At 40.9% G+C, this 25,605-nt stretch overlaps 1 protein-coding gene across 3 annotated transcripts in view; it reads right to left on the minus strand.

Moving 5' to 3' along the window:
* Nucleotides 1-1,801: 1,801 nt before the first annotated feature.
* Nucleotides 1,802-25,605, minus strand: part of KIAA0753 (KIAA0753 ortholog) — a 64,699-nt gene continuing 40,895 nt past the window's right edge. For all 3 annotated transcript variants that reach the window (XM_011958435.1, XM_011958437.1, XM_011958436.1), the window contains 7 exons: nucleotides 23,467-23,545; nucleotides 22,323-22,406; nucleotides 19,260-19,445; nucleotides 18,070-18,151; nucleotides 14,052-14,172; nucleotides 13,321-13,545; nucleotides 1,802-3,353 (listed from right to left, as the gene is read on the minus strand). In XM_011958435.1, the coding sequence (XP_011813825.1) occupies nucleotides 3,236-3,353; nucleotides 13,321-13,545; nucleotides 14,052-14,172; nucleotides 18,070-18,151; nucleotides 19,260-19,445; nucleotides 22,323-22,406; nucleotides 23,467-23,545 (895 nt within the window). In that variant the 3' untranslated portion in view covers nucleotides 1,802-3,235. The remainder of the gene's footprint in view (nucleotides 3,354-13,320; nucleotides 13,546-14,051; nucleotides 14,173-18,069; nucleotides 18,152-19,259; nucleotides 19,446-22,322; nucleotides 22,407-23,466; nucleotides 23,546-25,605) is intronic.

Below are 25,605 nucleotides of genomic sequence, written 5' to 3' on the forward strand. Positions count from 1 at the left end.
TTCTGTGGGGATAACAAGCCCATGATGATGTGGACACCCCTGATTTACAGGCTCTGCAGGGAATTCTCACTACTGTTTCACGTTGCCAAAACAAACAGAGCTCCTCTCACAAACACAGACGCGTGATGGAAACCTACACAGCCACAGAGAGCGTAGGGGACTTTCTGACTTGGACCCTTCCCCTTGCTGTTGGCCCTGGGGCTTCCCTCAGGCCCTTCCTCCTGTCTTTCAGACCCACTAGCCACAGTGCAGTTCATGCCTCCACCTCCCCCACTCCCCCAACACACACACACACTCAGACCACCTTCAGGAAAGCAGGAACCGTGAGCCCAGGGAGGAAGTGGAGAGAGGAAAGCCCTTCTCTCCTCACCATCTTTCCTCCAAACCCCAGCACCAGCGGGCAGAGGGAGAAGGGATCACAGTGCTGAAATCGTAACAGAACATGAGAGGAAAGGGGCTCCCATGCACATCCTCCTGTCTTCTTCTCTAGTCCCTGGGCCGCCCCAGCCTAGTCTCCAGGAGCACTCTGGCCAAGGCTCACCCAAGGTCAGGAGCAGCCTGAGGTTGAGGCCCATCCCCTGCTCTAGGAGGAGGAAGCAAGTTCTTGCCATCTGAGCTGGAATTGCAATGGCAGCAGTACCTCCAAGATGGAATTATAGTTCTCAACGGCATTCTATCTCGGGATCACAAAAGGACAACATAGATTTCTATGGACTATATGTGACAGACCCCCCTGTATAAAATTAATCAGTCTGCCCTTCACCTTTCATTAATTCATAAGAATTTACTGAGCACCAACTACAAGCTAGGCAGGGTCCCTGCCCTCAAGGAGCTAAACGGTCTAGAGGTAAGCACAGAAAGAGACAGCCCGCCCGTGTGGTCAAGCTGCGGCGGTGCAGTGCTCGGAGTGCATCTTCATGTCTCTGTACATTGGGGATGGCCTATGCAACACAAAAACACTGAACTCCTGTGTTTCTGCTTCTGAAAATAGTACACGAATAGTTCGGGAGAAAGCTGAAGGGAATTACAGAATGATATACGGTCAGCCCTTGTTCATGAAGAACAAAAATTCTAGATGTCTGGGTTGGCTCCAAGGCGATAAATGGGAACTTTTATATTCTAAGGATTTAGCTTCCATTTTCAAATAAAAAGGCTTATTTCTTGCAGTATATTTGTGTGTCTTTGGAGAATGCTCTGGCTGCAGATATTTGCAATGGGCTAGGGATATAAAGTCGACACCTGGACACTGGGGCTGGTTAAAGCCCCACCCGTGAGTCAGAGAAGGGCAGATCCGCCTGGTGGGAGGAGCAGGAGAGAGAGTGGGAAGATCCTGAAACAAGGCAAAGCCTGGGCTCGGTCTTTCAGGACATGGGCTGCAGCGGGAAGTGTGAGGAAAGGGACTGCTCCAGAGGACTGTGTCCAGCACACGCTGAGTGGGGATAGGGAAAGGCAGGAAGATGTGCTCAGGTGAACTCAAAATTTGTTTGGTCAAATTATCTCCTCCTGTGCCTCGCTTTATTCATCTATACAATGGGAACAATGATGCTGTCCACCTCACAGAGATGAGGTGAGGATTAAGTAAGTTACTACATGGTGGGCCTGGAGAGCAATGCTCCAGCAGGTGCCCAATAAATGTTATCTTTTATTGTCATTTGTTTCTTTTCTCGGTGGGAAGGGGTGGCAAATAATCCACTATACTCATATCACATATAAAAGTATTCTCAATGGTTTCTGTAAATCACATTTCACTTTGCCTGTGGGAAAAAAGGGAGATGTAAATTATTTCAAATAGACAGGCACATACTTTAAAATATTGGGTTTATTTTAAAAAATCAGCACAGTACAAACTGCCACACAAATTACTTTATACTAGCAATGACAGGTGCTCCTATTAATCCAAGTGTACACATTTAACTCCCCAGTTGAAAGACCTTGTAATTTACCTTGAAGCTCTTTACATTCTGAAGTTATATAAAATTAAGCAGGAAAACATTAACATTAAATGAAAATCAATTTTGCACAAATAAGTGTGATCAAGCAGCTTAAATCACCTGAAATTCTTGTACTTCAGAGAAAAATCCCAGATGACAGCACTGGACAGGTTATAAAGAGTTCCCTTATTCCCTGGGGGCGTCTCAGGCATTCTTTCTGCACGTTTCCTTCACTGAGCCTCAGGCTACAAACTGACAGGCAGTCTTCCCAGGCAGTGGCCTGATTCTTATGCACATTCTGTTTCTTTTTCTGAATTCAGAGTTTCTGAAAACACAGGCTTTTCTCTCGGAAAACATGATCTGTAAGATGTTGGAGGACCAGGCTATGATGGTTCTTAAGTTTCTTCCTTTCTCTGGGGAGACGCAGAGGTCTTCGCGCCATCCGTCTGTTCTCTACTCCCACTCGGAGTTCCTTTGTGGTATGAAATAGAGACACTTCTGACCTCATATCGGAGACACAGCGAGCTCTGTACCTTCAGCCAGGCACAGAGAAGGCCTGGGCCTCTCCTGATTCCTCAAACTTCCTCTGAATCCAGAGAGTTTTCTATACCAGATTGTGTCAACACACAGCACTAAAATATGCTGAGGAACTAAAAATGTGAAAATCACCTAGGAATGGAACATTGAAGAAATGTGTGTTTATTATTGTGCACTGACAACCGGGGGTGGGGGTGGGGGGCTCCTGTTTGTAATAAGCTGCAGCAGAGCAGAGGTTTGGCAGCATAGCCAAACTGTGCTCTCCCTGAGTCTGTAGCCTAGTAGGGCCAGAGGTCCTGACAGAAAATCGCCAAAGATGCAAAACAGGGGCCCAGCGATGGGACAAGCTAGTAGCTGCACTTGTGTTGGCATCAATGCCACCAAGGGTTCAACAGCAACCTGAATCTGTGTGTGAAATATACGTATCGATTATCTTTCAAAACATTTTCATCACCAAACTGAGCCAGAGGAATGAGCATCATATTTCAATAGGAAAAGTACACATTCTGAAAATATTGCCATAATCAAGTCGTGTTTCCTGGGCACCGGTAAGTGTAATACATTGCATCATACATTTCTAGAACCATTGCCACAACAAAAGAAAATGCAAAGTGAGGATGACCTCCCTGGCACTGTCTTCCTTTCAGTGGGCAGCACCTTCTGGGCCTGGATGGACAGCTGAGGATGAAAATTTCCTGTGGGCCAAAACAAAGGGTAGTGCCATCCCTTCTCCAGTGTGAGACAAAGGGCCTCGCCTCGGAGAGCCTTTATGTAGCAGCCTCTAAGAATTCTGAGGTGAACACAGCTTCTGCATAATCTTCACACATATCCTGAAGTTCAGCAGCCACGGCACCCAGAGCTTCATCTACCAGCTCTTCTGAAAAGCTGGAAGACAAACAACACAACCAAAGGTATGCACATGGCCAGGCGCCGTGGCTCACGCCTGTCATCCCAGCACTTTGGGAGGCCGACGTGGGTGGATCACCTGAGGTCAGGAGTTTGAGACCAGCCTGGCCAACATGGTGAAAACCTGTCTCTACTAAAAATACATAAAATTAGCCAGGCGTGGTGGCATGCACACCTGTAAACCCAGTTACTCAGGAGGCTGAGGCAGAAGAATCACTTGAACCTGGCAGGTGGAGGCTGCAGTGAGCAGAGATCATGCCACTGCACTCCAGCCTGGACAACAGAGCAAGATTCCGTCTCAAAATAAATAAAATAAAATACAGTAAAGGTATATACAGCCATGTATGGGAGTCATTCTTTTACTCAGCTGTGGAAATTAACAAGTCAATTCTGAAATCTAAATGGAAATTCAGAAGGCCAAGAACAGCCAAGATTTTTTTTTTTTTTTGAGACAGAGTCTCACTCTGTCGCCCAGGCTGGAGTGCAGTGGCACGATCTCGGCTCACTGCAACCTCCGCCTCCCAGGTTCATGCCATTCTCCTGCCTCAGCTTCCCAGGTAGCTGGGACTACAGGCGCCTGCCACCACGCCCAGCTAATTTTTTTGTATTTTTTTAGTAGAGACGGGGTTTCACCATGTTAGCCAGGATGGTCTCGATCTCCTGACCTCGTGATCTGCCCACCTCAGCCTCCCAAAGTGCTGGGATTACAGGCATGAGCCACCGTGCCCAGCCAAGATACTTTTGAAGAAGAAAAACAAGGTGAGAGGCCCTGCTCTCCTAGACAGAAGGATGCGATGGTGCTTAGATCCCAAAATCCTGTTAGAGGGACGGGCCTAAAACATACACAGGATGGACTTCATCCTCAATGTGTTTGAAACCAGAGGCGACCAGAAACGAACCAGCTGCAACCTAGCCCCACCTCTAACAGCTGCTTGACTAGCCGACAGAGGAAAGGGGTGTGCCTTCTTGTAGGAGACGGGAGGACACTAGGGGACTCTGCATGGGTGCTCCTCTGTACACACACACACACACACACACACACCCCTTTATTTTCTGAACAGTGCAGGCTTCATATCTCCCAAGTAGCCCTACAAACAAGGACATTCTCTTAAATAACTATGGTACAATTATAACAATTATAAAATTAACATTGATACAAAACTATTATCTATTCTACAGGCCTATCTATCTACAGGCCTTATTCAAATTTTGCCAACCATTCAAATAATGTCCTTCGAAAGAAAATTTTTTCTAGTCCAAGATTCCAGTCCGGGATTCCATGTCGCATTTTGTTGTCACAGCTCTTCAGTCTACGGTAATCTGAAATAGTTCTTCAGTCTTTGCCTCTCATGACCTTAACATTTTTTCAAGAGTAAAGGCCTTTTTTGGGGGGGGTTGGGGTGGGGAGAATGTCCCTCAATTTGGGTTTTTTCCTTAAGATCAGATTCAGGCCATACGTTTTTGAAAGAGATGCCCCGGAAGGACAGTGTGTCCCTTCAGTGCACCATGGTATCTATTTCATATCCATTAATGATGACAGTGAATTTTGCATTACTGAGTTATGGTGATGTCTGCCAGGTTTCTCCCTTGTAAAGTTACTGTTTTTCCCTTTGTAATTAATGGTATAGTGGAGGGAGATACTTTGAGACTATGTAAACTCCTGTTTCTCATCAAACTCGCCTAAATCAATTATTACAGCGTTGCCATTCACGGATTTTCTACTTCCATCATTCCTTCTCCATTTAATAGCTGGCATTCTACTGTAATGAAAGCTTTCCCTTCTCCTTTACTTATGTATTCATTCCTACCAGTTTGGCCCTATTTTATTGTAGAGTTTGTAATCCATTACTATTATGACTTATTTTGATGCTTGAAAATGTCCTGGATTTGACCACTAGGCAGGCGCTCTTGTGAACTCCTGTGAACTCTTGACATGTCCCCATCCTTTGAGCACTTCCTTTCTAGCACAGTATGTCTGAGGCTTATCTTACATTTTTCCAGCCCCAGCCCTGTCGTCAGCAATTCTTCCAAGAAGCCAGGGTACCTCTTCATGGAGAATGGTATTTAGAAACCAAGATGTGGGTACCAGGTGTGCTCATTGCTACTGGCACCTTGGCTTCTGGGCCTTCTCAGCAGACAAACTAAGAAACATTCTGGATCTATTTCTACATCTATAAAAAACCATATATTCATCCCAACCTTCCCCTAGAAACCCTCTCCCATTATTCACAATGTACTTACTTATTGGACCAATCCTAAAATATAAAGTAGTTTGAGAACTGTTAACCCACGCCACTGTGTAAAAGAAACCTACAAACTAGAATCCAGTTATGTGTTTACAGTTCTTTTTGTCTTTAGCCAGAGGTATAGAGTCAATGTACTGTGTTCAAAAGTTATTTAGGCTTCATTCCATTAGTGTGATTATATTATTTATTTGAAATACAGTTAGGTTCATGTTTCTGTTTGTATTCGACTTAAGGCCCCCTTCCCATCCCTGCTGATTAAAGGGGATAAGAAACATTAACATGGTTTCAAAAGTCAGAGTTACACAAAAATGGTAAATGCAGATAAGTTTCACTCCCCATCTCCTATCCCTTCTACCCCATTCCCACCCAGTTGTTTTTGTTTTTTTGCTAATCCGACAATCCTTTGTCTTTTAATTGGCATGTAAGGTCATTTTGCCTTTAATGTTATTCTGATATATTTGAGTTTATGCTTCTAAAATAATAGGTATTTTCTACATTTGGCTCTTTGTTCTCTCTTCTTTCTTGGTTTCCTTTAGATTTTGTAATTTTTAAACTACATTTGTTCTTCTCTACTGACTTGGACATTACACACACTTTTATGATTCTTTAAGCGGCCGCCCTGGATTACAAGTATCTATGACTTGACGTCTAACATTAATTGACATTCTTACCCTTTTTCCCATACAGAATATGAAATTTATCCCCTTCCTTACATTCTTACATGCTATTGTTACTGTATATTTTAAATGTGTGAGTACATATACACACGCATCCATAAAACATCAGTATTGTTTCATACAGCCAATATTCACTGTAACCCACCTATTTACCTATTTTTAAAATTCATGCCTTCCCATATTTCTGACCTTCCATCTGTGACTGTTTTCTTTCTGCCCCCAAAATACTCTTTTAATATTTCCTACAGTGAAGGTCTACTGGTAATTCAGCTTTGTTAGGAAACTCTTTTCCCACCTTGCCTCTTGATGTATCTTTCACTGGGCTTAGAACTCCAGACTGGTAGTTCTTTTCGTTTGGAATTTTAAAAGATATGCCAGGTCTTCTGCTTTCCACTGTTTTTGCTTATCTTGATTTTTCTTCCTCCAGCTGATTTTAAGATTTTCTCTGTCGGAGATCTTTCAGTAATTATTACGTATGGATTTCTTTTTATTTTTCTTGCTTGGGGTTTTTGGAGCTTCCTAAATCTATGGCTTGATGTCTTTTGCTACTCTGGGGAAGTGACGGCCATTATCTCTTAGGATGTTGTTTCTAACTCATTTTCTGTCTCGCCTGTCCTGAGATTCCAACAACACGTTAGACCTTCTTACGTCCTCTATGTCCCTTTCCCTCTCTTCTTCACTTTTCATCTTTTTGTGTGTGTCTCCAGGAATCACTCTGGATATTTTCTTCTGTCCTATGCTCCAAGTCTCTAATTTTTTCTTCTGTTGTGTCTAATTTGCTATTGAGCCCAACCAATGAATTCCTCATTTCAGAAACTTTATCTTTCATTCTAGAATGTCCATTTGGATTTTCTTTAGTTCCCAGTTCTATGCTGAAGTTCTAATTCGTGTCTTTTATTTCTGTGAATGCACTAGGCACAGTTATTTTAATGTCTGTGAATGCACTAGGCACAGTTATTTTAATGTCTGTGTCTGATAGCTCTAATATTTGTATCTGCTGTAGGTCTGTTCTTGTTATTGTCTTGTCTTTCTGTTGCCTGGTTATTTTTCACCATATACCAAACACTGTATTTGACAATCGTAGAAATAACTTGATTCCTAAGATGATGTTATTTTCCTCCAGAGAAAATTCATGTTTTCTAATGTGTGGTGCCTGTGGGGCAGTAACAATCTAGAATCACCTCAATCCAGTCTGAGATAATTTGGAGCTGAGTGGAGTCCCTGAGAAGGCCTATTTATATCCAGGTCACTTGTACTTCCAGAGTGCAATCTTTTGGGAGCCCAATTAAAAGTGAGGAAAGTTCACTAGGACAATTCCCCCACTTTGGCAACCCGTGAATTCCAACCTCTGTCCTCTGATTCCAGCCTCCGTCCTCTGTTCTGAAAAGGCTGTCAGAAGTGCCGCTCATCTCCCTCCAAACCGGCTATCCAGTGCTTGACAAAGGGCTAACCTCCCCAGGGCTCTGTCTTCTCCAGGACCCTGGCCCAGTTATTCTTCATTACCTAGTTAACTTCTTGATGCCTTCAAGAATATAGGTTTTATTTTTAATACAGCTTTTCTATTAACAGTTATCCTCAGTGGGAGAGGTGGTCCAGATTACCAAGTGCGTCATCACTAGGAGCAGAAGTGATTACCTCGTTTTTATATTTGCTTCACTTTTCTATATTCCTATCACTAATTTATACCTAAACTGCGAGAGAAATACAAGGGTACTTACGCTACATTCCAACACATTAGGTAAAGTATCTGTTTTTCTTCTTCTTCCTTTTTTAATCTTCCCTGTTCTGCTTTTCCCCTTATGGAACCATCCCTGCTGGAATACTCTGTCCCACTGCTCTAATCTGGAGTAGTTCTTGTCTATGCTCACTGAAAAATCTTATCCTGGAAAGGCTTTTGCCATTCTTCTGGAAGATCCACTGTAAAGTCTAAGTTTACTAAAACCCAAGTCTTCGTCTTTCTTAATGTACATCTTGCATTAGTAATTTAGATCTTCCAGTAGCATGGGAACTAAATTTTTAAACACTTTGCCCACCTGAAAACATGTTTTTGTTTTCTTTAGAGATGCGGTCTCCCTCTGTCACTCAGGCTGGAGTGCAGTGGTGTCATCTCAGCTCACTGCAGCCTTGACCTCCTGGGCTCAAGCAATCCTCCCACCTCAGCCTCCTGAGTAACTGGGACTACAGGCATGTAGCATCATGCCCAGCTAATTTTTTATTTTTGTAGAGATGAAGTTTACTATGTTGCTTGGGCTGGTATCAAACTCCGGGGCTCAAGCAATCCTCCCGCCTAGCCTCTCAAAGGATTAGATTAGATGTGTGCTGGGATTAGATGTGAGCCACCATACCCAGCCCTAAAAATGTTTCTGTTCTATCTGCCCTTATCTTTAATTGATAATTTATCTGAGCATATAATTCTAGGTTAAATTTTGGAAGTAGGCTCTAATACCTTCTAGCTTCTGGTATTGCTACTAAAAACAATATGCCATTCTCATTTCTGATTATTTGAATGTGTACAGTTTTTACCCTCTGGAATCTTTTGTTATCTTTCTTTTCCTTATATTGAGATCAAATTTCCTTTTCACAATGATGTGCCATGGTGTTCTCTGTCCTGTTCTATTCATTTATTCCTTCACTCACTCACAAGAGGACAACTGATGAATCCTTTCAATCTAAAGACAGCCTTCTGGGAAATTTTCTTATAGCATTTCTTTGATAATTTCCCATTGCTCCTTTGTCCCTTTTCCCATATTCTGGAACTCCAGTGATTCAGATGTTGAATCTCCTAGAACAGGCTTCTAATTTTAAAAATATTTCTTCTCTATTACCTAGTTTCTTGTCTTTTTATTCTACCGCTTGAAACATTTGACTTTTTTCTTTGGATCCTTCTAGTGAGTTTTACTTGAGCCATCATGTTTTTAATTTCTAAGAACTTTCTTTTCATTCCCTGAAAGTTCCTTTTCTATAGTATCCTGTTCTTGTTTCATGATATAACAGTTTCACTTAGCTCTCTGAGAATATTAATTCTAGCCCGTTTTTAATGTTTTATTCTTCTCACTGTATTGTCTGCTTTGCTGCCTCAGAGTGCTTATCTGTTATAATAGCCTATATATCTTTTATCAAATGCCTGGTCATCTCAGCTGTCTGCTCATTTTCAAGAACAAGAATGTCAACCAAGCCTCCTATTTCCTGGCTCACCTGTTGATACAGTTTGTATAATTTGTCCCTGCTCAAATCTTATGATGAACTGTAATCCCCAGTGCTGGACGTGGGGCAAGGTGGGAAGTGTGTGGATCATGGGAGAAGATCCCTCATGGTTTGGTGCTGTCTTCATGATAGTGGGTTCTCATGAGACCTGGTCATTTAAAAGTGTATGGCATTCTCCCCCACCCCTTGCTTGCTCCTTCTTTTGCTATGCGATGTGACTGTTCCCCACTTCGTCTTCTGCCATGACTGTATGTTTCCTGAGGTGTTCCGAGAAGCCAAGCATATGCCAGCACCATGCTTCCTGTAAAGCCTGCAGAACTGTGAGCTAATGAAACCTCTTTTCATTATAAATTACCCAGTCTTGCGTATTTATAGCAATGCAAGAATGGCCCAATACACCTACATCCATGCATTCACAAGCATCTGATGCTTCTAATTCCTGAGTCTCAACCAATGTTCTTTACAGATAAACTTGGTTCTTGCCTTCCTCCTCATTAGGCACTTAGCCTTCTCTAGCCTGCTAAGTTAGTCACCATTTGTCTAACTGCTTTATGGCTTCCAAATTCTTATTGGTATTTCTTGTTTGCTGTCACTGATGGTTTCACGTCTTTTATTCATTCTTGTAGTGACATATAGTGGGATAGAGATATAGGAAGTAAAGAGAAATATATACATTAATTTGTCCTTTTCAACCAGAATTCACTTGATTGTTTTCCAAGCCAGGAATTCTTAAGAATTTGCTTTTAATAAAAGCACTGTCACCTTAAGCCTTTCCTTTCACATCACTCTTTTATTTGCATTCAGTTTATATCACCTGCTCATGCTAATCGCTGGAAGTGCTTTTCTTCAGGTATAATGAGGAAAAAAGACATTAAAAGAAAGGAAAAAACTCAGCTTTCTCTTTACCCAAGAGGCTTTAGATGAAGTCAACTGTCTTTGGATGCTTTTTAAAGATCTGATCAACATAACTCTCATCTTTGGAATATTCAAATCATAAACTAAAAAAGAAGAGATAGAGGCTCATGCCTGTAATCCCAGCACTTTGAGAGGCTGAGGCGGGTGGATCACCTGAGGTCAGGAGTTCGAGACCAGCATGGGCAACATGGTGAAACGCTGTCTTTACTAAAAAAACAAAAATTAGCCAGATGTGGCAGCCAGCACCTGTAATCCTAGCTACTCGGGAGGTTGAGGCAGGAGAATTGCTTGAACCCAGGAGGTGGAAGTTGCAGTGAGCCAAGATTGTACCACTGCACTCCAGCCTGGATGACAAAGTGAGACTCCATCTAAAATAAAATAAAATAAAATAATAACATAAAATAAAAAAAAACATAAAATAAAATAAATAAAATAAAATAATAAAAAAAGAAGAGATAAAAACCAAACAGAGCTAGACTGTTCACATGCACTGTCACTTGGGGTCAAAGAACAGCAGAGGAAAATACTGTAAAAATCCAAGCATATTTTAATAGCTCTGTCCTCTACATTTTAACCTGTTATTCCTTATAGGCTGAGAGATTTTCCCTACATTTACCTAACAACGGTGAACAAAATGTATCATTTGATCAGGTGGTAAGAACACACAAGGAACAATCTATCTTCCTTGGCTTGCTTTTGGATTTCCCAATATCCCGGTTAGCCTAAGCAAGTTGGACAGGTTACAAGAAAATGAGTACATATGCTACAGGAGCATGTGTTAACAAAAGGAAGCAAGTCGTGTTTACTTCTTCTCTTCTCCCAGATAATCCTTAAGAATACATGTGAAGACAAATGTGCGTCTCTACCAGAACAAAGCATCTTATATACTTTGAAGGGTACTATCATATATACCAAAGAGAAGTCTCAGGACTTCAGGGTCAACCTGAGGGCTTAAACACAAGTGATTATCCCTGATCCCACCCAAAATCCCACTTAAATACAAGAAAATAGATACACAAATAAATACATCTACAAAAAGAGACACAAGTGGATGAGAAATGTCCAAGATTTTCAGAAGATAAAAGCACACAGAAGAATCATAACTGATTTAGCAGCATAGAGGGAGCTGAAACCTCAGAGTCTGTAAGCGGGGGGTGGGAGGGATGCCAGGCAAAAACAAGCCGGTTTGTCCTATAAAATATCATGAAGGCTCAGGAAGTAAGAGTGCTGAGAATCATGAAGGCAGAGTGTAGTATGGGGTAGAAAATGAGGAGACTGGCTGAAAATTTGCAAAACAAGCAGTTGGACTGCCACACTCCACCCCTATTCTGGCAGCTAAGTGACAATCCCTTCTCCACCCCCACAAAAGAAGGAAGGTATATTCTTTGGAAAAAATAAACCAGTAATTTTAAATTCAGCCAAGTCATCAATCAAGTGTGAAGGCAGACACTTTCATACTTGCAAGTTTCAAGAAATTTCCTCCAATACACAAAGCAGGATGTGCTCCATCAAAAGAGAGTAAACCAAGAAAGCAGAAGCAAGGGCATCAGAAAACAGGGCATCTATTACAGGGAGATGTAACCGAACATGAAGGGTGATGAAAGCCATCTAGTAGATCTGGACAGCAGCCGCCCAGACTCGGGTAGGAGGAAAAGGGGTCTCAGGAGAAAAAGTAAGGGTGGGGCCGACTCACAGAGATTAACCGATACCTTTGATCCAGACAAAAATTATATTATTGAGAGGTTGGCTCCTGTGTAGGTAAAGTTAACAAACATATAAAATAACTAGCAAATAAAAAGAAATGTAATCATAGTATACTACTATTTTACTACATAAATGTAATCATAGTATACTACTTAGCTCAATGATGAAAAATATCTTGCATGTTTGTAACAAGGTGGTAACTTGCGAGGAATTTAAATGTGGGCCCTATTTTAAAAGAATAGATTTACACATATCTTTTAATTAAGTATTTGTACATAAAAAAAGGGCTACCCATTCTTCAAAATTTAGTAGCTACAGGATCTTGTTTTGTGACTCCACAAAACTACCTTACCCACATAATGAAAGAAGGAGAAGGGTTAAAGAAAATATTGCAAAATCAGAGGCCTGCTACTGATAAAAGCAAATTTGTCCCCACCAAGAAGATTCCACAGTCATGGCTGTTTCCTGCCCAGGAATATTTTGTGTTCTCTGATGGGACAACATTAGCATTAACAGCAACAGGAAATCAGTACTGACTGACTCCTGAGTATTGTACTTCTATTGGGGGCTGAATGTCCATGTTTCCTCCACATTCGTATGTTGAAGCCCTAACCCCCAGTGTGGTAGTATCTGTGGTGGGGCCTTTGGGAGATAATTAGGTTTAGATGAGGTCATGAGGATGGAGGTCCCTCAATGGGATCAGCGCCCTTCTGAGAAGAAGAGACCAGAGTTCCCTTTCTCTGTCACATGAGGACACGGCAAGAAGACGGCCATCTACAAGCCAGGAAGAGGGCCCCCAACAGACACTCGATCTGCCAGCACGTTGATCTTAGACACCCCAGCCTCCAGGACTGTGAGAAATACATTCTTGTTTAAGTCACGCAGTCGATGGTATTCTGTGATGACAGCCCGTGCTGACTAGAACCCGATGGTATTCTGTGATGACAGCCCGCGCTGACTGGGACCCTCTGCCTAGGAAAAGAAGGCTGCAGAGCACCCCTGTGGATGGCACCACCCATGCTGTTTTACGGTTCCCTGTGTCTGAAAATAGAAAGCCTGTCTCCTAGCCCAAGAACAACCACTGAAACTCCAGGGCCCCAAAGCAGGGAATAAGACCTTGGCTAATCCTTTCTCCAGTTTTTTCTAAGTCAAAAATTTCGCACTTGGTTCCTAAACAGAAGACCGAAACATTTTACTGACCTTTCAGCTATCAGCCACGGGTTGAAGGAGCCTACAGCCTCATGAGATATGATCCGAAGGTACTGCTCAAAACGACTGCAGTAGTCGCCGATGCTGTGCCGCATACCGGCTGGGACAAACAGGGGAGCTTGGCCTTCTTTCTGTTGAGAATCTTCTGCAAGGGAGAGCAGGGGGGCCTCTCTTTTCTCTGATCCCTCCTCTGTTCCCACACTTTCATCCAGGGAACTGAGAACAAATAAAAGTGATGAAAGCATTCAAGATCATCTGTAAGCAAGGCTAAACTGTTAATTTACCCTCATGGTTTGATAGCCAAAGGCTCATCTTGATTTCTCTTTCTCACAATGAACAAAATTCAACATCCTAACACCATATATTGCTCCCCCTTTTCAATGAACCAACCCTCAACACAGCGGGAATACCCGTTCCTTTGACAACAGCATTCTTAAAGCAAATCGTGCAGTGAATATCGCTACAACCTACATGTACTGATGTGATGCTTTCCACATTAAAAAACAGCTAAATGTTACTGAACACGGAAAAGCTCTTTAAGATGCAACACATTCAATGCCCATCTTGTAAACATGCTATTTACTCAGCCATCCTGGAGTGTGGCAAGATCTTGCTCAAAGGAAGAATTTCTCTCTGTCTTATGGGAACTGCAGGAATTCAAAATCTAATAACATCAAAGGTGACCAACTAGAATGAAATCAGAAAGTGTCTTTGCCACTTACTTGCCATTACAGGGCCTTTCTAACATGATGTTCACGGCTGGATCCTTGCGATCCACTGTCTTCGTGATTCTGATTAGATGAGGAGACAGAGGCTTTTCACTTATTGCTGAGATTTTTTGGTCTAGAAAAGGAGGGTCATAAAATCACTGCATATAAAGAACAGTTGGTGTCCACTTTAGAGCCGTCCTAGTGGCCAAGAACCTGAGAGCAAGTTACAGGGACATCTCTTCAGCATGATAGGGTTGGCTGGCAGTGCAATGGGAAAACGTTCATTTTCAATGCAAAGGTGAGTTTCTGTGTTACAAAGAAACCAATGCGGAATCAGTTTTAAGAAATCATGAACTTGCTCTGAGGAAGGTTTCTTAAGAAGGTCTATGAAAAGCCCCAGGCTACACGGCTTCCACTGGGACCCAGCCACACACTCAAGGAGTCTTAAGCAATTGGGTTTTTTAACCTTTAAATGCTTTGATTACTGAAGAAGAAGAAAAAAAAAAACCACTCACACCTGAACACTTAATTAGTTGATTTAATTTGTCTCTGGGCAATGCTGAAAAAATCTGCATGATGATAGTCAAAACATTAATTTATTAACTATAACTTGCAGGCTTGACAGCTCTTCTGAGTTTCAAATTATTTATAATTTTAAATGTATTTCAAGTGTAGGAAGAAAATTTGTCCTTCTCTGAAGTAGGGAGCATCTATATGTCAAGCGACTTGGGTCACATTTACATGCTTATGATTTCTTGCTGTCAGACAGAAGTATGACATCAGTCAGCTTTTGTAAAACTATTACTGAGAGTGCAATCCAATTTTCGATTGTTCTCAGAGGGGATAAGAGACATAGATACTGCACAACGCAAAGATCACTTTAAATTGGGTTTTGTGATGAAGTTAAACAAACAGAACAACCAGAAACGAGACTTACAACAATTCCATGATTCCAGAATGTGTTCAAAACCTCATTTCAGTTCTTAGTGTCCTAGAGAGCTCCTTTTAAATGCATACCTAGACTCTGGGCAGAGTCACAGATAGTGACTAATAATTTAAATCATCCTTGAAAACAGAGAACACTAAGTTCTCTGTAAGACTGTCTTCTACATGATGCAACCTAACTTTGTGGCCAGTGGCCAAACCATGAGGGAAACGAATTGCCCTCCAACACTTTCCTTTCCTCTGCTTCCACACAGAAAGACGCTAAAATGCCCAGGGCTGACTCAACAATGATAAAGAGGGCCCTTGCCGGGCCAGTCCCGTTCTAGGCACGGCGAGGAACACACAATGACAAACTCTCTGCTTTCAAAGAATCTGTGGCTTAGTTGAGAGAGACCAGACCCCTTCACAAATACCTTGAACACATGGTAGGACATGCCAGAAAGTGCTATGGGCGTTCACGGGCCAGGAAGGGAGCTAAGTTGCAGTGCAGAGATGCCAGGGAAAGCACAGGCTGAGTAGGATCATTGAGCCCAGCCTTGAAGAATGGCTTGACTATTATATGAGGATGAAAATGGAGGCTGGAGGAGGATTGAGGGGAAGAGAGAACAACAGGAGCAAAGCACAGAGCACTTGAAAATAGAGAGCACACAAAAGGCAACACATTAGTATTTTGTTTAGATGGCTCATCTTTTGGTCAGAATTTGAGAGGGAGAGTACTTTTTCTAACACAATACCTCAAAGCCCTATTTTACATGATGACATGTCACACAGGCTGCTGTGGTAAACCTTCCATCCCCCATTTCCTTTTGTCTTCATGAGGGTAGTACTCAGGGCGCTTACATTCCTTAGAGGTAATGTTTAACCACACTTTACTCTCCTCCTTTTCTTGAGTAAGGCAGTAACTGATAAGCACAAGTCAAACAGAATTTGAGTAACATTTCCCAGCCAAAGTGGTGACAATAACCGAGCCATTGCAGCCCAAATACATATGTATACATTTTGAAAAGTGGAGGAGAAAAGCAAAAGTCTTTTCAGTAAGTGGAACAAGAACACATGGACATCCATTAGGAAAAAATAAAATGAACCCCAACCTCTACCTCAAATCATAGGCAAACTTTTATGCAAGATCAGTCATAGACCTACACATAAAACTAAAATCATAAAGCCTCTAGAAGAAAACAAGAGACTATTCTCCACTTAGGAGTAGGTAAAGGTTTCTTATGCCATAGAAAGCAAAAACCACTCAAGAAAGAATTGATAAGTTAGACTTCATCAAAATTAAAAATGTCTGTTCATAATAAAACATTTTGGAAATAAGCAGCTGAGTCCATTTTTTTTCCATGGGAAAAAAACTGTTTGTAAAACCACTATCTGAGTAGACTGGTGGCTGCCAGGGTGGGAGAAAGAAGAACGGGGAGTGATGAAAATGTTCTAGAATTAGTTGCACAACTATGCAAATATACTAAAAACGAAAGAATTGTACAGTTTAAAAAGGTGAGATTTAAGTATGTAAATTATCTCCTTAAAATTATTTTAGAGAAACAACAAAACAAACAAAAACATGTATCTGGAAAAGAACGTGTACCCAGAATACATAAAGAAGTTCTACGACTCAAAAAGACAAGCAACCCCCCAAAAAAAACGAAAAAAGATTCTGGACGCTTCACAAGGGAAGATATACAAATGCCTAATAATCACCTGAAAAGGGGCCAGGTGAGAGGGCTCACGCCTGTAATCCCAGCACTTTGAGAGGCTGGGCACGGTGGCTTACACTTGGAATCCCAGCACTTTGGGAGGCCGAGGTGGGTGGGTCACCTGAAGGCAACATGGTAAAACCCTGGCCAACAGGCAAAACCCTGTCTCTACTGATGATAAAAAAAATTAGCTGGGCGTGGTGGCGCACACCTGTAGTCCCAGCTACTCAGGAGGCTGATGCAACAAGAATCACTTGAACTCAGGAGATAGAGGTTGTGGTGAGCCGAGATTGTACCACTGCACTCCAGCCTGGGGAACAGAGTGAAACTGTGTCTCCAGAAAAAAAAAAAATCACTTGAAAAGGTTCTAAATATCATTATTCACCTTTACCAGGATGGTTACCACGAAAAAGACTGATGACACCAAATGTTGGCAAGGATGTAGGAAACTGGAACAAGGCTGCTTTGGTAAAGATTTGTCAATTTTTTATAAAGTTAAACACAAACTAATTTTATGATCTGGCAAGTTTGCTATTAGGTATTTATCCAAGAGAAAAACTTAAGATATACACACAGATTATACACATGAATACATTCATAGCAGATTTATTCCTAATAGCCCAAAATTTAGGAGCTGAAAGAAACAAGGAATAGATCCTTTCCTGGAGCCTCCAGAATGAACTTGCCAACACCCTCATTTCAATCCCCCTAGAACTATAGGAGAATCAATTTGTGCTTTAAGCCACCAAATATGTAGCTTAAACTTGTTACAAACTTAAATTTGTTAATAACAGCAACAGGAAATAAGAAACACAGATTTCATATATTTATGACATAAATATCATATTTATAAAACACTATGGTGAATGAAAGAAGTCTAGGCAAAAGGGTACACGTCGTACGACTGCATTTATACGAAACTCTAGACAATCAAAGCTAACTCAGAAAGCACAGTGGATGCCCACGTGGCGGGGCATGAGGGAACTTTCTGAGGTGATATGTTCCATATCTTGATAGGGGTCTACATAACAGACATGTTATCCAGTTGTCAAAAACCACCAAATAGCACAGTTAGGATCTGTGCATTTTATCATCTGTAAATTTCATCTTGAAAAAAAGAGCCATAAGTAAATATTAAACTCTAGTTGATAATAAGCACATTTTAGGGGTAAAGTGTGCTACTATCTGCAACTTCGAAATGCAAAGATAAGAAGAACTGATGGATGGATAGAGGGATAAACAGATACGTGACAAAGCAAAGAGAGTGAAATGTTAATTGTAGAATCGAGAAGGTGAGTATATGAGTGTTTATTTTACAAGTTTTTCAATTTTCTGTATGTTTGAAATTTTTCAGAATAAAATGTTAGGGGAAACACGGGGGAAACACTCACCATTGTTTTCTTCCTGCATCCAGAGACGAGGATCAGCATATGCGATTTTATTGTATCTTTGACGAACGGACTCCTGGTACTTCTTTAAAAAAAAGAAAAAAGTTTAATTTATGAGAAGAAATGAGTTTCATTACAAACCAGAACTGGTAAAGATGTAAAAGTTCAGCAGAAACAACTGATACTGACGTATTGCCAGACATGGGCATCTGTCAGGCTAGGAAGTAATTAGCTCACGAGACAAAGTCTAAAATCAAATGAAGCAATTAGCATAAAGGCAGCCTAGCCCAGCAATGGCCACTAGACGCTGCTGCAGTGAGGAGATGTTCTGTGAGTGCCCTGTCCAATACAGTAGCCACTAACTACTGACTCCTTAGAGTGTGTTTAATTTTCATTAATTTGCATTTTAATACGTGCCTGTGGCTAGTGGTTACTGTTTTGAGCACCCCAGGCCTAGACAACTATTGCCAAGGGGAGATTTCAAGACTGGGGTAAACTGCATTCTTGAAACTTTCAAATCTCCTCCCAGAAAAATTGTTTTTCCTCTAATGTTTCTATTTAGCAGCAAAGCAGAAATTAGATTTAATCATGGTGCAACGAAAAAGAAAATGCTGAATTGAGAGTCAGGAGACCTGGATTCTCGTTCTGGCTCTGCCAGGATTTTTTTGTGACCTTGGCCATGTCACTTACTTCCTTATTGTATCTCATTTTCCTGCACTGAATAATCCAGAGGTTAGAGTGGGTGAAGCAGTATCATGGAAATTGAAGAAGATAAAATTATCTGTGATCTGACAGGATCACACTACAGCTGGGAAGAGGAGGCAACTGAATAGTATGTACAAGCTGACAGATGCAAAAGTCTATGATTCCATTTGTGGGCCCGGGCCCTGGTCTCAGAGTTTCTGGAATTACATATCAGTGATACCAGGGGGATAATAACAATGGTCACTTACTGGATTACATGGCGGCAAGCAGTGTGCTGAATCCTCTATGCCTCTTTTTATCCTTAAAACTCCCTACTTATCAGAGGGGTTGACAATACCAAGGTCATACAGTTAGTTGGCAATAGAGCAGGGATTTAAAACTGGAACTGCGTGACTCTGACAGATGAAGCTGCAGAGGCATGAGGAGAAACTGCACTTGGCAGAAGCCAGCCCCTAGCGGTGAACCAGACCCGGGGCCCCAGACCTTACTTCCATCTCTTCCATTCTGCGCATCATGATCTCCAGATCTGGGCTATCCTTGCTGTCCTCAATGGTGGTTAAGGTTTCAGACCCCAAGATCTTAGCATGAGTCACAGCCCAGAGCTCATGGGCAGAATCTTCCAAAAAATCATCAAGCCGACGAATGTTGTTGGATTCAAAATCAACAGCAGCAACCTACAAGATGGGGTGGGGAGGGGAGGAGAGGTGTGGGGTGGATTAGGGGTGGGAAGGCAATATAATGCAAACAGAAAAACATGAAAATTATTGTTAATCATAATAAACCAACAGCACACAGATCCAAATGGCAGCGTTTCTACGGTAAAACAAGATTCTCCTAAGTCAGTAAGTATCAAAAGCAATAACATCAGAACGATTTTTATCACAGTCATTTAAATGATAGCACTAACCAAGTAATACCATGACTGTCCATGTAAATTATCATTATCATCTGTTTTTCCAGTTGGTAGAACAAATATCTTCTTTTTGCTACATTCAGGAGAATGTCCAATATTTTACAGGCCACACATTCCAGAGGATGTAATGATTCTCTTTTGGCGCAGTGCTTCTGTGAAAACGTCTGTTCATATGACATCACGAAGTTCAGGATTCTTTGTCTTTGAAACTCCGTATCTATCATCTGGGAGAGCTATACCAGCCTTTCTTGACCTGCTATGTTGTACATTCAAAAAGCACTTTCCAGTTTCCAAAGCAATTTTACATGCTCTGTATTTCTCTTGATTTGAATACATGTTTATAATCAGTCCTGAAAGAGGCTTTTGCAAAGAATGTTTGCTGGGGGAATTAATTATATCAGGCAATAGGATGAAATATTTCTAGAATTAAATTCTGGTTCTGCCCACTCATAAGCCTGCAACTTTGGGCAAGTTTACTCGACCTCTGGGGGCCTCAATCCTCTCATATGTAATATGGAAATAATCTTGTATTTCAGAGCTGTAGGGATTTCATAAGAGCTTGCATGTTGAGACACTTAGCATAGTGCTGGGCATGAAATAAGACACTCAATGAATGGTTATAGCTACAGCAATTTAAGAAACCTTTAATGATTCACAGATGAAAATGTTAATGGCCAATAAAGATATGAAAAAATGTCCAACCTTCGTCAAAGTTAAAGAAATAAAAATCAAACTCAATAACCAATATAATAAAATTACAAAAAAATCAGAGACAACCAATAATGCTTGCATGTATATATTTTCCATCTATAAAGAATGGACCACCAAAAATACTATGTCCCATTAGAAAAGATAAGGAAGGTCTCAATGCAATGATACGAAAAGAGCACAAAAATATATTATAAATAAAGAAGCAGAGTATAGAACAGCATACGGCACCTGCTTGTGGGGAGGTGTAACTTTTCATATACTTCTTCTGAATTATTTAAAATTTATACATATGCATGTATAACTTTTAATTCTAACATAACTCATACATTTTGGAAAAATATATATTTCATGTGCAAGTTTAGTTAATGACAATAGTAGCAGCAATAGACAGATATGTTACAATGGTACCTTTACAAGAGCTTTTTCCGGATATGAGAGAAAATCTTGCCTATAAGTAAATCTACAGGAGCTGTATTTTACTTGCAAATGTCTCCTCCATTTTAAAGATGAGAATACTCAGAATTTGTGTTCGAGGTCTCCCAGCTTTTGTAAGTTAACATAGTAAAAACCGTTTTCTCCTTCACCATGCCAACTTTGATGAGTTTGTTTGCTTTTGTTTGTTTTCATTCAGTTTGTAAACACTGACTCTTGATGGTGCTGCCTGGAATACTCTGCAGTGAAGCTGCTATTTAACAGTCCAGTATTCTAAATACTACAGAGTTACTTTTCTGTTTCAATAAATTGTGTTAAACATCATGTAATGCCTACAAAATAATTCTAATATACAAGGCTGATCATTCCTAGTATACTTGAACATGTCTATTTCACTGCCAGCATTCATAATCACTTCATTTTCCTTTCATATTAAAGTGCAGTATGGAGTGGCCTCTCTGGGTTAAATGTTAGCCTCACTATTCCTCTAGAAAAAAAATATGTATCATTTAGTGGCCAAGCTGCATAAAACACCAAGCCGTAACACAGTTGAATTTGTAATGGCCAAATGTTGACGTTTAGCTTTCAGTCTTAGAAGCCTCACCTCACATCAGATTATGTCATAAAACCTTGGAACAATAAAGTCATAATCACAGAGATTATGAAAATATGTTACAGCTGAAATATTGCTTAATAATCAGAATAGGGACACATTCTTGAAATCTACCTTCCTCCTGTCCCTAAGGTCACAGGGCCAGTGGAGCTTCATTCCAATTTCCTTCTGCTCTGAAACCTAAGAAGGAAGTTGGAATGAAGCTTCCTTTCCTTGCTCTGGGCAATTAAAGCAATAAATATCTTTCTAAACTCCACAAAGATTAAATGGATGCAACTTGCACCTTCTGCTCTGCAGCTCTAAGTCTAGGCAAGGCAGAAACACTTTTACAAATATTAAAAACAGGTCCTCCAGAGGAAGAATACAGGGTGGACAACAAGAAAATGTGTTTTTATTTTTCTCAAATGTTTTCATTTTTTTCTTGGGCCACCTTTTTCTCTTTACTAGGCCAGATACTGGTCACATATTAGGCACTCAAAATGCTTGCCTAACAATAAATATTAGGCCCCAAGTATAAAGAAAATTAGGACAGTAATGAGTGAAACTAGGCTGAATGAAAGGAAATGAGGGCAGCCATTCTTCTGCCGCAGGCCATCAACATTCAGGGCCACACAGGGCACTGACACTCTGTGATCCAGAGGGACAGAGCCACTAACACAAACCTGTGGCTCTAAGATTTCTGTGCCCTGTTTGCAAGGCTGACCTAAGTCTAAGTACTAAAAATACACTGGAAGAATTAACATGCCAAATGTGAAAAATAATATTCATACTTCTCGAGCAGGATAATCGAGTGTTTGCAAAGTAATCTGTATTTCATTTCCATTACAACTAAAGACATTATCAAGCAATAATACCAGAATGCCAGCACCACACAACGCATACCTCCTGTGCAGGCTGGGCTGTGGCTATGTTTACTGATGAGCCATCCTTCAAATGAGTATGTGCTTCTGTAGCAGAATTCACTCTCTATTAAAACAGACAAATACATTCATGGAGTATAAAAACTTACAGCTCCTATTAGTACAAATGAATTCTATTACCAGAATAATTTGTGTGGAACGATTCATCAGCTTTAGCTACATTAGACTTTTTGCAGCAATTCCAAGCACTTTGTCTTCATGGAAACAAATGCCACGTATTGATCTTGGCTTTCCAGCCTTTTTCTTCCCTCAACTCTGTAAACACTGTCAGAATAGCTGCATGCTTTATGCAAGTCATTCAACTTCTCTGTTCCACAGCTTCCTCAATGATCAAATGAGGAAGTTGAACTACTTGATTTCTTTTCTTTTTTTTTTTTTCAGCTAGTCTACAGCTCAAGACTACTTGATTTCTAAGAGTCTTCCTAGTTCTACGCTACTGAGATTTCCATGGACTCTAATACAAATTTAACATTTCTTTAACTAAGAATAGAGAAGTTCAGTGGCCTGTTTAGGGATCCCAAATGTCATTCATCCCATTTAAATTTACAATATTCTTCTGTGGCCTCATCTAGTCATACACACACGTTTGTTTCTATTTACAGGGTGGATCTACAGGGTCTGGCTATAGAATTGAGCTTACCGCTTATGGGAGGATGGCACAACCTCTTGGTGATACCATCTATAATTTCACCCTCAAGAAAGTACTGGATTGTGCACAGAAGCTGTCCTAATATCTCTCTCCTTTGGAAAACTAGAGCCTATCATTCCAAACCATCGAGGTGAAAAAACACAGCATTTGAGTGAAAGCTGCTATTAGAACACTGACTCCACCAACAGATCTATTTCATTTGGAACAGGGATTACAATCCCAACTTGTTTCCCAAACTAAAATCTCAACTTTCTCAAAAGGAGGACTTTCCCCCTGTCCCTTTATCTCTATCCCTTCTCCACAATGGAGGGCACATCAGTAGTGTGTGGTGGTCTGGGGGTATCCTCCAGCTGCCACAGAGACACTTAGCCCTATAAAGGATCCATGAAACCTCTGTAGCAACTCATTTTAAATCTAGAACTTCCAAAAAGCAAGCAAATGAAATGAACTAGATTACCTGGGCCTTGATCAAGAGAGGCTTCAAACGATCCAGAACTGCCTCCTCTACCTTGTCTGCTAACTGGGTGGCAGAAACACTATTTAGAAATAAAATTGAAAATTAAAATCAAAGGCAATAAAATATCCTATTTTGCATATTTATTTACCACTCCAGCTGAAGGGAGATAAAATGACCATGAGCTTCTCTAACCCTTCATGGCCACACCAATCTCCTGGGGATCTTGTGAAAATGCAGATTCCAATTCAGTTGGTCTGAGTAAGGCCTGAGAGTCTGCATTTCCAACAAGCTCCTAGGTGATGTGACAGTGCTGATCCTAGGCCTTACTTTATGCACAAAGATTTAGGTAACATCTGAAGTGTGTTAGGCACTGAGTACACTTTAAAAAAATAATGGTTGCCATTAACAGCTAAAGAGGATCGTAAACTGAACAAAAGAAACTAATTTTGTTCCCTCTCCAAATTCTACTAAAACAACCGTAGAGTTAGCTTTACACCCACAAGGATAAAGAAGGAAAAAATGGTGCTGGAAAACAAAGGACAAAAGTGATAACTAACTTAGCTGAACTGAGGAAGTTGACTTCTCCCATCCAAGTACTAACTAGGCCCGACCCTGTTTAGCTTCCGAGATCAGACAAGATCGGGTGCAGTCAGGGTGGTATGCCCATAGACAGGAAGTGGACTTCTAAGGCCAGTAGTGGGAAAAACCAGAACCCACACAATTTGTACTGCTGACTTAACCAGGCACACAACTGGTAGTACCAGGTACATCTAGGCCTGGGCTAAGCTGGGAGGGGGTGGTTTAAAAACTGAGAAGAGCCAAATGATGTTTGAGAAATTACACTCCTAGATCCCTTTCCTTACTTCACACAACTGTACAGCTGCCTCTTTCCAACTCTAGGAGAAGTCTAATGGCTCATTCTCTGTGTGAGGGCCTCTTGACTAGGGGCACCCAATCACAGTTGAGGCTGTAGGTACCATACTGAAAAGAGGCGGGGATCACGTATGCAGGCTGAATGCTGTGTTATTAGACTCACAGCCCCCTTCCCTAGCTCGACTCCTAGGATAGCAACATCCTGATTCTTACTCTCTGAGCCAAAGATCAGAAAACTTCTCTGGGCAGTCTGACGCAGGCCAAAGGAAAGACCTGAAGACCAACCTAAGTGTCCTTAATAAATAGTCCAGGTGTTACTTTCATCAGACAGTGCTGGAATAGCCAGATATCCATTAAAGAAAATGAATTTTGATCAGTATTTCATCTCATAAACAAAAATTAATTATAAATGAATCATAGATATAAGAATAAATGGTAAAACTATAAAGCACTTGAAGGAAAATATAAGAGAAAATCCTTGAGACCCTAACATAGGCAATGATTTCTTAGCTAGTTCACCAAGAATGACTAACCAGAAAAGAAAAATTGATAAACTGGTCTTAATCAGAATTTAACACTTTTAGTCATCAAAAGACACCATTATGAAGATCTATGGGTGAGCCACAGTATTGCGCGAAAATATCTGCTGTACATATATCTGGCAAGGGGCTCATATCCAGAAAATACAGAGAACTCAAATCAACACTTAAAAAAAACTCTAATGGGGAAAAGACTTGAACAGACACTTCACAATAAGCGCTAGAAAAGGTGCCCAACATCATTCATCAAGGAAACACAAATTAAAATCACAAGGAGATACCACCACATTCTTACCAGAATCACTAAAAGACTGACAAGCTCAATTGTTAGCAAGGATGTGAAACCAGTAGAAACGAATTCGCATGCACTGCTGATGGGAGTATAAAATGCTACTACTCTGGAAAATGTATATGGCTCGTTTAATAAAATTAAACAACTGCCTATCCTATCACCCAGAAATCATACTCCTAGGCATTTACCCAAGAGAAATGAAAGCATATATCTACAAAAAGCCTTGTGCAAGAATGTCTGTAACAGCTTGATTCATACTAACTATAAATGGGAAAGCCCAAATGCCAATTCATAAGAGAGTGAACAAACAGAATGTAGTGTATTCCCACAGTGGAATACTACTCTGCACTAAAATGGATGAACTATGCTGACGCACACACAACGTGGATGAATTGCAAACATTTTCTTGAGCAAAAGAAGCCAGACACAATGGGG

Source organism: Colobus angolensis, unplaced genomic scaffold (genome assembly GCF_000951035.1).
Source record: "Colobus angolensis palliatus isolate OR3802 unplaced genomic scaffold, Cang.pa_1.0 Scaffold47, whole genome shotgun sequence".
Lineage (NCBI taxonomy): Eukaryota > Metazoa > Chordata > Mammalia > Primates > Cercopithecidae > Colobus > Colobus angolensis.